Source organism: Sceloporus occidentalis, unplaced genomic scaffold (genome assembly GCF_023333645.1).
Source record: "Sceloporus occidentalis isolate IW3139 unplaced genomic scaffold, rSceOcc1.0.p SCAF_155, whole genome shotgun sequence".
Taxonomy (NCBI): domain Eukaryota; kingdom Metazoa; phylum Chordata; class Lepidosauria; order Squamata; family Phrynosomatidae; genus Sceloporus; species Sceloporus occidentalis.
The window spans coordinates 2,233,742-2,247,404 of record NW_028317135.1 but is presented as its reverse complement, the minus strand read 5'-3'; the positions used below and the strand labels follow the sequence as shown (position 1 = coordinate 2,247,404).

The 13,663-nt window shown below is 42.2% G+C and overlaps 1 protein-coding gene across 1 annotated transcript in view; it reads right to left on the bottom strand.

The window, feature by feature from the left end:
- Positions 1 to 10,033: 10,033 nt before the first annotated feature.
- The window catches only part of LOC149280531 (sodium channel modifier 1-like), a 57,530-nt gene continuing 53,900 nt past the window's right edge, over positions 10,034 to 13,663 (bottom strand). Inside the window, exon 7 of the mRNA XM_089500503.1 lies at positions 10,034 to 10,133. Coding sequence (XP_089356629.1) covers positions 10,034 to 10,133 — 100 coding nt within the window. The remainder of the gene's footprint in view (positions 10,134 to 13,663) is intronic.

Here is a 13,663-nt window from a genome sequence, read left to right as displayed (position 1 = left end):
TAACTCCGCCGTGCCACTTACCAACACGCCACTGAGGGGGAGAGGGACATGGGATGGATAGATACATAGACAGATAGATAGATAGATAGATAGAGTGATGGCTGGGGTGCTGTGTGGAGAGGTTAGGGGTGGTGTGCGTGTGAGGGGTGCTAGGGTTGCTGGGTGCCTTACTTGCTGCATGATTCCTCTTGTTGTTGCAGGTTGCAGGTTGATGGGATGGCCTTTCCCCCCCCTGTCGTTTCCCTCCTGTTGTTTAACTCCTGTTTTAACTCCGCCGTGCCACTTACCAACACGCCACTGAGGGGGAGAGGGACATGGGATGGATAGATACATAGACAGATAGATAGATAGATAGATAGAGTGATGGCTGGGGTGCTGTGTGGAGAGGTTAGGGGTGGTGTGCGTGTGAGGGGTGCCTTCCTTGATGGGATGGCCTTTCCCCCCCCTGTCGTTTCCCTCCTGTTGTTTAACTCCTGTTTTAACTCCGCCGTGCCACTTACCAACACGCCACTGAGGGGGAGAGGGACATGGGATGGATAGATACATAGACAGATAGATAGATAGATAGATAGAGTGATGGCTGGGGTGCTGTGTGGAGAGGTTAGGGGTGGTGTGCGTGTGAGGGGTGCCTTCCTTGATGGGATGGCCTTTCCCCCCCCTGTCGTTTCCCTCCTGTTGTTTAACTCCTGTTTTAACTCCGCCGTGCCACTTACCAACACGCCACTGAGGGGGAGAGGGACATGGGATGGATAGATACATAGACAGATAGATAGATAGATAGATAGAGTGATGGCTGGGGTGCTGTGTGGAGAGGTTAGGGGTGGTGTGCGTGTGAGGGGTGCTAGGGTTGCTGGGTGCCTTACTTGCTGCATGATTCCTCTTGTTGTTGCAGGTTGCAGGTTGATGGGATGGCCTTTCCCCCCCCTGTCGTTTCCCTCCTGTTGTTTAACTCCTGTTTTAACTCCGCCGTGCCACTTACCAACACGCCACTGAGGGGGAGAGGGACATGGGATGGATAGATACATAGACAGATAGATAGATAGATAGATAGAGTGATGGCTGGGGTGCTGTGTGGAGAGGTTAGGGGTGGTGTGCGTGTGAGGGGTGCCTTCCTTGATGGGATGGCCTTTCCCCCCCCTGTCGTTTCCCTCCTGTTGTTTAACTCCTGTTTTAACTCCGCCGTGCCACTTACCAACACGCCACTGAGGGTGAGAGGGACATGGGATGGATAGATACATAGACAGATAGATAGATAGATAGATAGAGTGATGGCTGGGGTGCTGTGTGGAGAGGTTAGGGGTGGTGTGCGTGTGAGGGGTGCTAGGGTTGCTGGGTGCCTTACTTGCTGCATGATTCCTCTTGTTGTTGCAGGTTGCAGGTTGATGGGATGGCCTTTCCCCCCCCTGTCGTTTCCCTCCTGTTGTTTAACTCCTGTTTTAACTCCGCCGTGCCACTTACCAACACGCCACTGAGGGGGAGAGGGACATGGGATGGATAGATACATAGACAGATAGATAGATAGATAGATAGAGTGATGGCTGGGGTGCTGTGTGGAGAGGTTAGGGGTGGTGTGCGTGTGAGGGGTGCCTTCCTTGATGGGATGGCCTTTCCCCCCCCTGTCGTTTCCCTCCTGTTGTTTAACTCCTGTTTTAACTCCGCCGTGCCACTTACCAACACGCCACTGAGGGGGAGAGGGACATGGGATGGATAGATACATAGACAGATAGATAGATAGATAGATAGAGTGATGGCTGGGGTGCTGTGTGGAGAGGTTAGGGGTGGTGTGCGTGTGAGGGGTGCCTTCCTTGATGGGATGGCCTTTCCCCCCCCTGTCGTTTCCCTCCTGTTGTTTAACTCCTGTTTTAACTCCGCCGTGCCACTTACCAACACGCCACTGAGGGGGAGAGGGACATGGGATGGATAGATACATAGACAGATAGATAGATAGATAGATAGAGTGATGGCTGGGGTGCTGTGTGGAGAGGTTAGGGGTGGTGTGCGTGTGAGGGGTGCTAGGGTTGCTGGGTGCCTTACTTGCTGCATGATTCCTCTTGTTGTTGCAGGTTGCAGGTTGATGGGATGGCCTTTCCCCCCCCTGTCGTTTCCCTCCTGTTGTTTAACTCCTGTTTTAACTCCGCCGTGCCACTTACCAACACGCCACTGAGGGGGAGAGGGACATGGGATGGATAGATACATAGACAGATAGATAGATAGATAGATAGAGTGATGGCTGGGGTGCTGTGTGGAGAGGTTAGGGGTGGTGTGCGTGTGAGGGGTGCCTTCCTTGATGGGATGGCCTTTCCCCCCCCTGTCGTTTCCCTCCTGTTGTTTAACTCCTGTTTTAACTCCGCCGTGCCACTTACCAACACGCCACTGAGGGTGAGAGGGACATGGGATGGATAGATACATAGACAGATAGATAGATAGATAGATAGAGTGATGGCTGGGGTGCTGTGTGGAGAGGTTAGGGGTGGTGTGCGTGTGAGGGGTGCCTTCCTTGATGGGATGGCCTTTCCCCCCCCTGTCGTTTCCCTCCTGTTGTTTAACTCCTGTTTTAACTCCGCCGTGCCACTTACCAACACGCCACTGAGGGTGAGAGGGACATGGGATGGATAGATACATAGACAGATAGATAGATAGATAGATAGAGTGATGGCTGGGGTGCTGTGTGGAGAGGTTAGGGGTGGTGTGCGTGTGAGGGGTGCCTTCCTTGATGGGATGGCCTTTCCCCCCCCTGTCGTTTCCCTCCTGTTGTTTAACTCCTGTTTTAACTCCGCCGTGCCACTTACCAACACGCCACTGAGGGTGAGAGGGACATGGGATGGATAGATACATAGACAGATAGATAGATAGATAGATAGAGTGATGGCTGGGGTGCTGTGTGGAGAGGTTAGGGGTGGTGTGCGTGTGAGGGGTGCCTTCCTTGATGGGATGGCCTTTCCCCCCCCTGTCGTTTCCCTCCTGTTGTTTAACTCCTGTTTTAACTCCGCCGTGCCACTTACCAACACGCCACTGAGGGTGAGAGGGACATGGGATGGATAGATACATAGACAGATAGATAGATAGATAGAGTGATGGCTGGGGTGCTGTGTGGAGAGGTTAGGGGTGGTGTGCGTGTGAGGGGTGCTAGGGTTGCTGGGTGCCTTACTTGCTGCATGATTCCTCTTGTTGTTGCAGGTTGCAGGTTGATGGGATGGCCTTTCCCCCCCCCTGTCGTTTCCCTCCTGTTGTTTAACTCCTGTTTTAACTCCGCCGTGCCACTTACCAACACGCCACTGAGGGGGAGAGGGACATGGGATGGATAGATACATAGACAGATAGATAGATAGATAGATAGAGTGATGGCTGGGGTGCTGTGTGGAGAGGTTAGGGGTGGTGTGCGTGTGAGGGGTGCCTTCCTTGATGGGATGGCCTTTCCCCCCCCTGTCGTTTCCCTCCTGTTGTTTAACTCCTGTTTTAACTCCGCCGTGCCACTTACCAACACGCCACTGAGGGTGAGAGGGACATGGGATGGATAGATACATAGACAGATAGATAGATAGATAGATAGAGTGATGGCTGGGGTGCTGTGTGGAGAGGTTAGGGGTGGTGTGCGTGTGAGGGGTGCTAGGGTTGCTGGGTGCCTTACTTGCTGCATGATTCCTCTTGTTGTTGCAGGTTGCAGGTTGATGGGATGGCCTTTCCCCCCCCTGTCGTTTCCCTCCTGTTGTTTAACTCCTGTTTTAACTCCGCCGTGCCACTTACCAACACGCCACTGAGGGTGAGAGGGACATGGGATGGATAGATACATAGACAGATAGATAGATAGATAGATAGAGTGATGGCTGGGGTGCTGTGTGGAGAGGTTAGGGGTGGTGTGCGTGTGAGGGGTGCTAGGGTTGCTGGGTGCCTTACTTGCTGCATGATTCCTCTTGTTGTTGCAGGTTGCAGGTTGATGGGATGGCCTTTCCCCCCCCTGTCGTTTCCCTCCTGTTGTTTAACTCCTGTTTTAACTCCGCCGTGCCACTTACCAACACGCCACTTAACCAAGCAGGCCACGACCCAAGCAGGCTCGTCCCAAGTCCACCTCGCACTGATATAGAGCTAGCCCTAACGAGGCAGGCGGCAACGGGTGTGGCGTGTTGCACACCTGCCCTCGCTGATTGATTGATTGATTGCACCTGCACTGGGGTACCAACTGATTACCCGTGTATGCTTAACCCTTTCACAACCATAACGTATCGTTACCAGCTACATACAAACAAGGTAACCGCAATGTCTGTTGTGTGAATGTTGAATATGGGCCTTCAGCTTCTCACCTGACATTTCTATTTAACCTTTCATTCCACATACAGTCGCAAAGGAAACGACATTCGGAATTAAGGTTGCACAACTGGTTGGCTATTTCTTGCTCCAACTGCGTTAAAACAAACCGACCGAGTCTATCCAAAGACCGCAATGAAGTGGATCAGAAGCCATTGATCATCTCGGTGATATATATGGTCTTTGACTCAGACTGACCATAATAGGATGGAAGAATTGATGTCTCTATCTGTATGTACATTTCACAACAACACCTGCTAAATGCACATATATTAGCACATAGCTGTGTTGTTTTCACAGAGGGAGAGTGGTCTGTCTACACACACTCCCTCATTTGCACAAGCAATAAATAAAGCTTATTCGACCGTTTCGTTTGGCAAGGATCTGTGTCTCACAGTTAATGAGCATTCACAGTTGCATACCTGTAATATAAACTAATCCATTAAAGGCGTACAGGTGCGTGAGTGAGTCAACAAAACATGTGAAACTTCCCTACAATCAATCAATAACCGAATAAACATATACCTACTACGCTATGAATCCACCACAAACACACTCCTCATACATAAACCCTGTCCATGTCAAACCACTACTTTCACCATAACAAACACCTGCAAACAACACTACAAACCAAAACTCTACATCTTTTCTGATATTTTCCTTAACTAATACTACCTTATCTGCACAACATACCACAAACTATACTTCTACCACCAAACAAACAATCACAAGCATTGCAAGGAACAAACAAGTAAACACATAAATGTAGTACTTCGTTACCTCTCCTATAGATTTCTACAAACATTTGATATTATATTATGCTCGACTCACCTACTAAACAAATCACACACACACATACATAAAACAACACATTGTTACACATCATTTGCCGATATATATACTACTTCTTATTAGTTAACAACTACCATACTTATTTACTTACTTAAACAACCAACAAACATCCATTGATATAACCATTGCCAACAAACACACATACATACATTCTGTGTGATTTCCATAAACCTAGTTACTTAGTTATTTTCTTCCTCCGTCCCTGCACCTGTCTCTCTGTGCCGCTTACAAACACTCGACACACGAATCGACATTCTAGCCCAAACACGCTACTCAACAAACAACCGTTACTGCAGGTAATACCTCACCAGCAGAGCCTCCTTCGCTCGCGTGACCGAATAGTCGACAGTTCCCCAGCAAATGTAAGAACTTCCCACAATGCACATCTTTAACAGCTACAAGGCATCATGGGAAACACTCAACGAGCTCTCTTATTGGTCTATCGATCTATCATCATCATCTACCGCCCACTTGGGAACAGCTAATCACATCACCGCATTTTAATTGACCGTAAACGAGTTCCCATAATGATTCATTATTACGGAGCCGACAAAGTGTCGTGTCATCCATCTATCTATCTATCTATCATCCGATTTCCTCTCGTGATTGATATTCATTCAGAATCGATTTTACCTCCCGACATGCTGTCCAATCAAAGAATAAGACGTTACATTCAACACAACCACTTGGTTGCGTGGTTTTATTTCTTAACCGGACTGAATTTTCCTTACTAAGATAGATAGATAGATAGATGTATCTTCTTACACATTATGGTATTAGTTGTACAAATCCCTCCTGCTCCTCTCACCTATTTCGTCGCCCGTATTTCTGTTGCCCCGAAAAAACATACGATTGCTTCATATTTGATTCTTTTTATTGTTGTTTCAACTTCATCAAACAAACATCAAAACGCCTTTCCGCAACACATCATATACATTCAAAGGTGTGATACTTCTAATTTGCTCATCTCTCAATATAATAAACAAACAAACATACAATCTCCATCATCAAACAACAAAACACATGTAATGCAATACTTTCAAGACATACTCTTCTCCGACTTGACTTCAACAAAACGTTCAGATCTTCTAACAAACACACCCCCCCCCCCCATCCACATATCAGCGTTAACATTAGTATCGTGGACAACACGCCCAAAGTAGCTGAGAAGGCTCATATTATTTCACCTAACCCATGATACATGTTTATTTGGTAGCTTTTCTATGTCACGTGCCCTCTAATGAATCAATTGAGCATATCATCGTCGTCATCTCACACATCAACAACCCCTTCCTCAGCAACACAGCTATAAAACCATATTCACCATCCCCTCTTACTCTACCAAACTAACTCGGCAATCGTCACATCTCTCCTCGCTATCTTGTACACTTCACATCTCGCTGACGTGCATTTCATCAAACAATACAAATATACCTTTACTTCCACTTTCACAAACTACACCTTGTTTTAACCACTAACAACAAACAAACAATCATTCACTCACACTTTGCTACTACGCAAATATTAGATTCCACCTTACACAATTACGGATCATACATTCATCTGTTCAGTACACTAAACAATTCAATTGCAGCACTTCAGCCGCTAAATCATACACTTGCAACCCGATTCTCAAGTATCTCATTAAATAATCAGCATTACATTAACCCTTACCTGCCCAAAACGCAAACTACCCCAATATTAACCCTCTACACCCCATTAATCACAACAATTTCTTTATTTACATGTAATCCACATAAGGTTCCTCATCATCATAATCATAAAATAAAGTATTTCCACAGCAAAATATCCCTCCTAATAAAATCGATTTCAGTAACTCACAGCAGCAGCTCCTACTTACCATTCGCCCCCCCTGTAATCACTGACAACTGACTCCGCCCCTTACTTCTCCCACAACCACATAACTGTGACACTCAACCGACTAAGTAAAACTACCGTATTTGCTCAATTATAAGACGGTGTTTTTTTTGGCCGAGCAAATGCTCTGACTACCACCCATCGTCTTAGAATCTAGGTCCTCTCCTCACCAGACCTCAAAATGTCCACTGAGGCCGGTGCTTCGGTCGCGAACAGCAGCAGGACAGCAAGCTCGCACGGTGTCACATAATTCAACCTCCACCCTCCTTCCTCTAGGGGCGGGGCCAGAGATATTGCTCGCACAGCCGTCCCCCTGCAGAAGTCTTCAAGTGACAGATCTCCAGTTAAGGTAAAGGGGGGAGGGTGAGGTTTGGGAAGGTTTTTGTTAGTAATGTGTAAAGTATACGTAATTAATGGAATATATGAGTTATTCTATGTTTGTGAATAAGAGTGTGTGTGTGTGATAGCATATATGTGTAAGGGGGGGGGCTGGACTCGCATTTCTATGATCCCAGGTTTCCAGCATGTACTGGCTGCCTTAGCTTGATAGGAGTATGATTGCCATTAGCAATTATATATATCTCAGGGAATGCCTTTTAAACCACTATATGCCACTCTGGCATATAGGGGCTTAAAATGCACATCATGGGGCTGAGTAACATATTGAAGGGTATAAGACATTTCAAGGGGCACACTGGCAACTCTACAGGCACGTGTGCATTACTGGGGAGGGCAGGTTGGCAAATAAAAGATATAACATATTTCTCAATCATAGCTTTTATTAAATATGATAATATTGTTTACATAAATTCATATTTAATACTAAAACCTTGTTTACTATAGTATAAACTTATATTCAGGCTATTTGCCATTTTCCAGAAATATTTAAATGGAGGTAGGGGTCATCTTATTATCAAGCACATACAGTAATATTTGGCCTGCTGGTATTTACATCAAGTGAGAATTTATTGAAAACCAGTTATAGTTACTGGGATGTTTACGGTTAATCTAGACACAGCTACAGTTTATAGGGTGTTTGGATTTAATTTAGTTGCACTTACAGTTAATGTTTAAGGGCACATTTACCATTAATTTAAGGAATGCTGTAATTCGTGGGGTCTTTACAGTTGATTTAGGAGCAACTATGGCTAGTGGGGTGTTTAAGGTGAATTTGGGGCATATGTGCTTCATGGGGTGTTTCACATTAAGTTGGTACAATTATAATTAATGAGGCATTAAGGATTAACGTAAAAGCAGTTATGCTTAATATCATGTCTAGAGTTAATTTAATAACTAAAGTTTAATTTTATTAACATAAAGTGCACTTCAAATTGTACAACACAAAACTAAAGTGTATCTGAATCGTTGAGGTAGTGAAGACAAACAGTACTTATATATAAAAAGTATGGTGTCAGTGGTACACTAACAGGTCTGTAACTCTATACAAGACTATTCAATACCTGGAGGTATACCACATAAGATATATAAAAGATATGTGGCAAGGCCAGTGAGACATGCTTGGGGAACAGAGTGGTGTATCAAGCTGCATAACCCATATCTTTAGCCACATTGCAATATCCATGGAGTATACTGGAGTGTCATATGGTCCATGTCTGACAGGCAATGTGGCATGTCTCATAAGTATGGATTGGTGTATCAGGAGGTATAAGGCATATAAAATAACACAGTACCATATCTCATGTTAGAGCAGAATGACATGTGTGTCTACAGTGGACTGGCATGTCTAGGAGACAATATGGCAAGCATGTCCATTAATGTGAATAAATGGAGGGGGGGGGGGGCAAGTTGGGAAATAAAGTCAAGAAATACATCTTGTGTTTATTCTGCTGATTCTATTTAACTTCATTTTCTTATCCAACGAATCCATTAATCACAAACAAAATTATCAGCCAACTACACATTTACTAAAATTATTACTTGCAACCCTACTTGATTCCACACACAATTATGGTTGATGGAGTCTTTAGGGTTTATTATAGAGGCAGCTATGGTTAATTAAGGGTTTAGGGTCAATCTAAGAGCACTTGGAATTGCATGTTTTGCATTAATTTAATACTCATGACAAACAATTTTCTAATTTAATATGATTAATGTAAGAAGCAGGTAAACAAAGTGAAACAAACCAATTATCTAAACCCTGGTTACAATAAAGATAATTAAATAACTTATAAATGGATTGTGTCTGACGTTTTCTAAATTATTCAGATCCCTCCACAATTACGATCCCTCAACAATTCTCTTCCGTTAATGACATCAGTAAATTAAGCAGGCAGGAACATTCATCAACTTTATAAAATGGGCCGGCAAGGAAGGACTTGGAAACAATAAGTCCTGTGAGTCACACTGAATAATCAAATCATTCCAATCAGTTTAGTAAACATATCCAAATCCACTGTTATCATCCAAACACCCCATCACTACTCCATTAAAAGATATACCACTACATTCCCCCCCTCATTTAAAACAATTACCCAGTATATCACTTACACACATTTCTACCTACACCATTCCTCTCAAAACCATAACAAAATTGGTCCCTTACAGATTATTACAACAGAAATACTGATTTAGTTTACAATACAACCTATCGAAACATTATACATAAATTTAAAATATTAAACAATCCAACAAATTGAAAGAACATAGAGACAGGCGCACATTTCTGGTGACACATACAGCAGCTCAAAAATGTATACACTATATCGACACAACCTATGACTAAACATAACAGACTATAATCCAGATAAATAATCGGTGGCTTAACTTGACAAAGTATGGAAATATACTCCAAAAAGTTATAATCACATCCCACTGTATTCTTCCAATCTTCAGTACAAACATCATGTCATACACTTCTCCTCTAAATATTTCTCTTTGGTGCACTACACGCTTCATCCAATAGGATCCCCAAAATGCTTCAAACACCGCCATTAACACGTAAAAGATATTCAGCTCTAGCTACACTTCTATAAATCAGTAATCAAGGAGGTTGAAGTGCTGACGGTTCCTCTTCATCAGAATCAAACTCCACATTCTGGTCCTTTACCCATTTCCCCGTCCCATCTGGTATCCATCCAGAGCTGTAACAGAGAAAACAATGAGAACAATATCAGGGTTTTCTAAATTTCACTAATTCTTAACCCCTTAATGACCAACGTCATTTGTTCTTTTTCTACCCTGTGAGACCGAGGCTGGTTTTATAATTTTGTGGTGCTTGTGTTCAGGTGTAATTTTCTCCTCACCCATTTAGTCTACCCACATAAGTTATATATTTTTCTTTCAGGACAATATGAGCTTTCTTCACATACCACTATTTTGATCATATCATCTTATTTACCTTAAAGAAATTAAAAACATGGTGAAAATATTTAAAATATAAAACATTTTATGGGTTTTATTGGACAAATCTTTTACTCGCCTAATAAAACTAGTCATAAAACTAACTAAATAGAATCTACTAATTGGGCCAAGTTTAGAAATACAAAAAATAGCCTAAACATAATTGGGTAAGTCATAAGACAATAACTACAAACAGCGTTTTATGATTTCTAAACCTTTCTGTATAAAATCTGGTCATTCTGCCTTCATCTCCTCTTTCAAATATCTTTGAAACCAGTTAACTCGATTTAACCCATTCAAACCATATATTTTTGAAAACTAAACACCCCGGGGTTTTTCAAATGCTGTTATTTCAACTCTTTCCATGCAACAGTTATACAAATACACTTTGTCAAACTTTGTAATACTATTTTATTTTAAACATTTTTTCACACTAAATTCAACTTTAGTTATAGATATTGTCAGATATTTTATGATAGAAAACATGTATTCCATATATTCTATACTTTACATGAACACAAAATGGAGTCAGAGCCATTTTATTTTTACTTAATCATGTAGTGATGATTTTTTTTTTTGTCCTTGTTCTTTCTATAATTGAGAACAAAGAAGTATTCATGTATAGAGATGTTTCAGTATGTATGATACAATTAATCTTATCTTCCATGAGAAAGTTAAGGAGTAGACGCTGCATATCTTTAGGAATGTAACTTGGAATGGGGGATACATGGTAAGACTACCAAGGCCTGAGTTACTATCTAGGAGGTAACACCTGGCGATTAGGGTGACCAAGGATAAATTCCAAACACATATTTAATGGTTTTAAGTTAATTCTGAGACCAGAGCGTCTCTCACAGGTAAATTAAGAAATTACAACGGTGTAAATATGAGTAGAAATCCTAATTATAATGGGTAAAACCTACCGTTATGATTGGAGGATTCCAATCAAGAGCCAGAGGCTATAATAATAAGCTCTGTTTTTAAGCTTATCTCTTGGATAATAAAAAATAAATAAAAAAAAAAAAAGGGACCTTAAAAAGATCACACCCTGAAACAGACAGACCCGGACGGACTTATTCACCAAATTTACCCCACAGAATTGGAATCTTAAGATTCTGGCACCATATTTCACTCTTGGAGTTACTTTGAGTTCTAACCTATATAACTGGCAGAAAGTTATATTCTTTTCCACTTAATTTATTGCCAATGAACCTGGATTAATTTCTACAAGGACCGGTGGGACAACAGCAACAAGTGGTAGTAATTATAATTTTTTTAATATTCTGAATAGACAAGAATTTTGTCTTCTTCATATAGAATTCCCTGTTTCTGGGAAGTACCATATTGCATTATTGTATATGGCGGCTTGTGAGACTGCAGCTTATAACCCGTGATAATAACAATAATGAAAAGGTATTTTTACCTATAGATGAAGTTTGACATTATTTGCATCTATTAGGAATTTCACTAATACTCTTATAACAAATTACAAATAATTGAATTGTGTCTATTAGTTGAACTAATATTAGAGAGATAGTGATATTTTTATTACTTCCCTGATTATTATAAATTTTTGGTTGCTGAGTGGACTGGAAATTAATTGTGTGTTAGACTCATATACTACTAATTCATATTGATAACTATCGTTAATATATTGTATTTGAATTGATTCATTTTTGACATGTTTTAAGAACGTTGTGTTTTAGATTATGCACTGTGTGACTCATACATAGATTTTATAAATTATATTCACAATAAAGAAATATTTTTGATTGACTATCGTGGCGATATCTATCTAATTTGAATTATAATTTTCAGTGATCTGAAAGAATTTAGGATCGGAGATAAAATATAGGGTATCTCCTTAAACTCATATTGTGGATGTGGTACTACAATATTTGATAGCGTCGTTATTTTGCGTATGTGATAAAATATTGCTTTTGCCTATTTTGTCTCATTAATATCCCTAACAATATACAGGTTCTGGTATATGTCACTGTCAAACAAAACCCCAATGTGTGTTAAGGAACATCGCCTGAGTTCAGTGATACCCAACATGCATGGATTTGTCGTGTTCTTTAAGATTTAAAATGCCACATTTGGTAAGTCAGCTCTTTCTCCATTTTGGTCACTCTATACCTATGCCCTATCTTTGAGCTCTGCCACTCCAATTTAACCCCATCAGCTATTTTTTTAACATTAGACAACACTTGGTTATTTCAAGAGCTTTTATTTTTACCCTTTGTGGATATTTTTGAGAGATTTTCGCACTTGCTCAAAATAAACTGTGACGGAAGCCTCCATCACTGGGACCACTGGAGAAGCCTGACTGCCAGCCTCCTCCCTATTGACTATGGGCCCTGGGTTTGTAGAGACTTCTGTGGCTACCCCCAGCAGTATCATCTCATCACTGGCTGAGGGGATTATCTCCAGCAGACAGCCAGGATCTGCCACCAGGGAGTGACCACCATTCTTTGATGTTTAATATTGTATAAATCAGTCTCCCCCCCACACACACACACACCTATTGTATTGTTAATCCCGTTACTACCCCTGTTGTCTCTGGGAGGCAGATTAAGGGGGCGGTTTGTGTCCCAATATCTTGTTTTATGTTAATGTGTGTTTTGCTGGATATATCCAGCCCCGTGTGTCCAAAATAAATCAGTCTTCGTTTGGTTTTACCCTACACTGAGTCTCGGCTAGTGACTGGGGAACCGGGGAAAGTGTGTTGTCCCAGGCTAAGGGAGCACAAGACAGCGGAGGTAGTCGGTCGGACTAGCCAGCTCCGTGACATAAACCATTTATTTATTTAACCACCTTTTTTTTGACACATTTTGCTGGTACTACATGGTTCATCTAGTAACACCACTACATAATTACTTTTAAATGTTTGCACTTTTTTTTCCCCCTTTATTATTTATTTAACATTTTACTAATCACATTGTGATTAGAAAGCTGGACTCCATTTACTCACATGGTTCAGTGCAGTGCCTGTATTCAACCTGCAAGTGGAGCCACAGTTCTCTAGAGGGTCTGAAGACCATCTAGCAAACTCTTTCATCTTTATTGGGGGGGGGGGGTCCCCAGGGCCACCGCCATCTTGCTGATAGCAAAGATCACCAAAAACTGCAGCTGTGACCACTCTCCAGAGTGGTCACAGCCCATCCAGAGGTAACTGTTTGGTGTCTCTTAAATGCCTCAATCAGGAGTTGATCGCCTCCTAAACGCTTTTAAAACAGGCAGCCGCCACCATACAATGTATTGCAGCTGT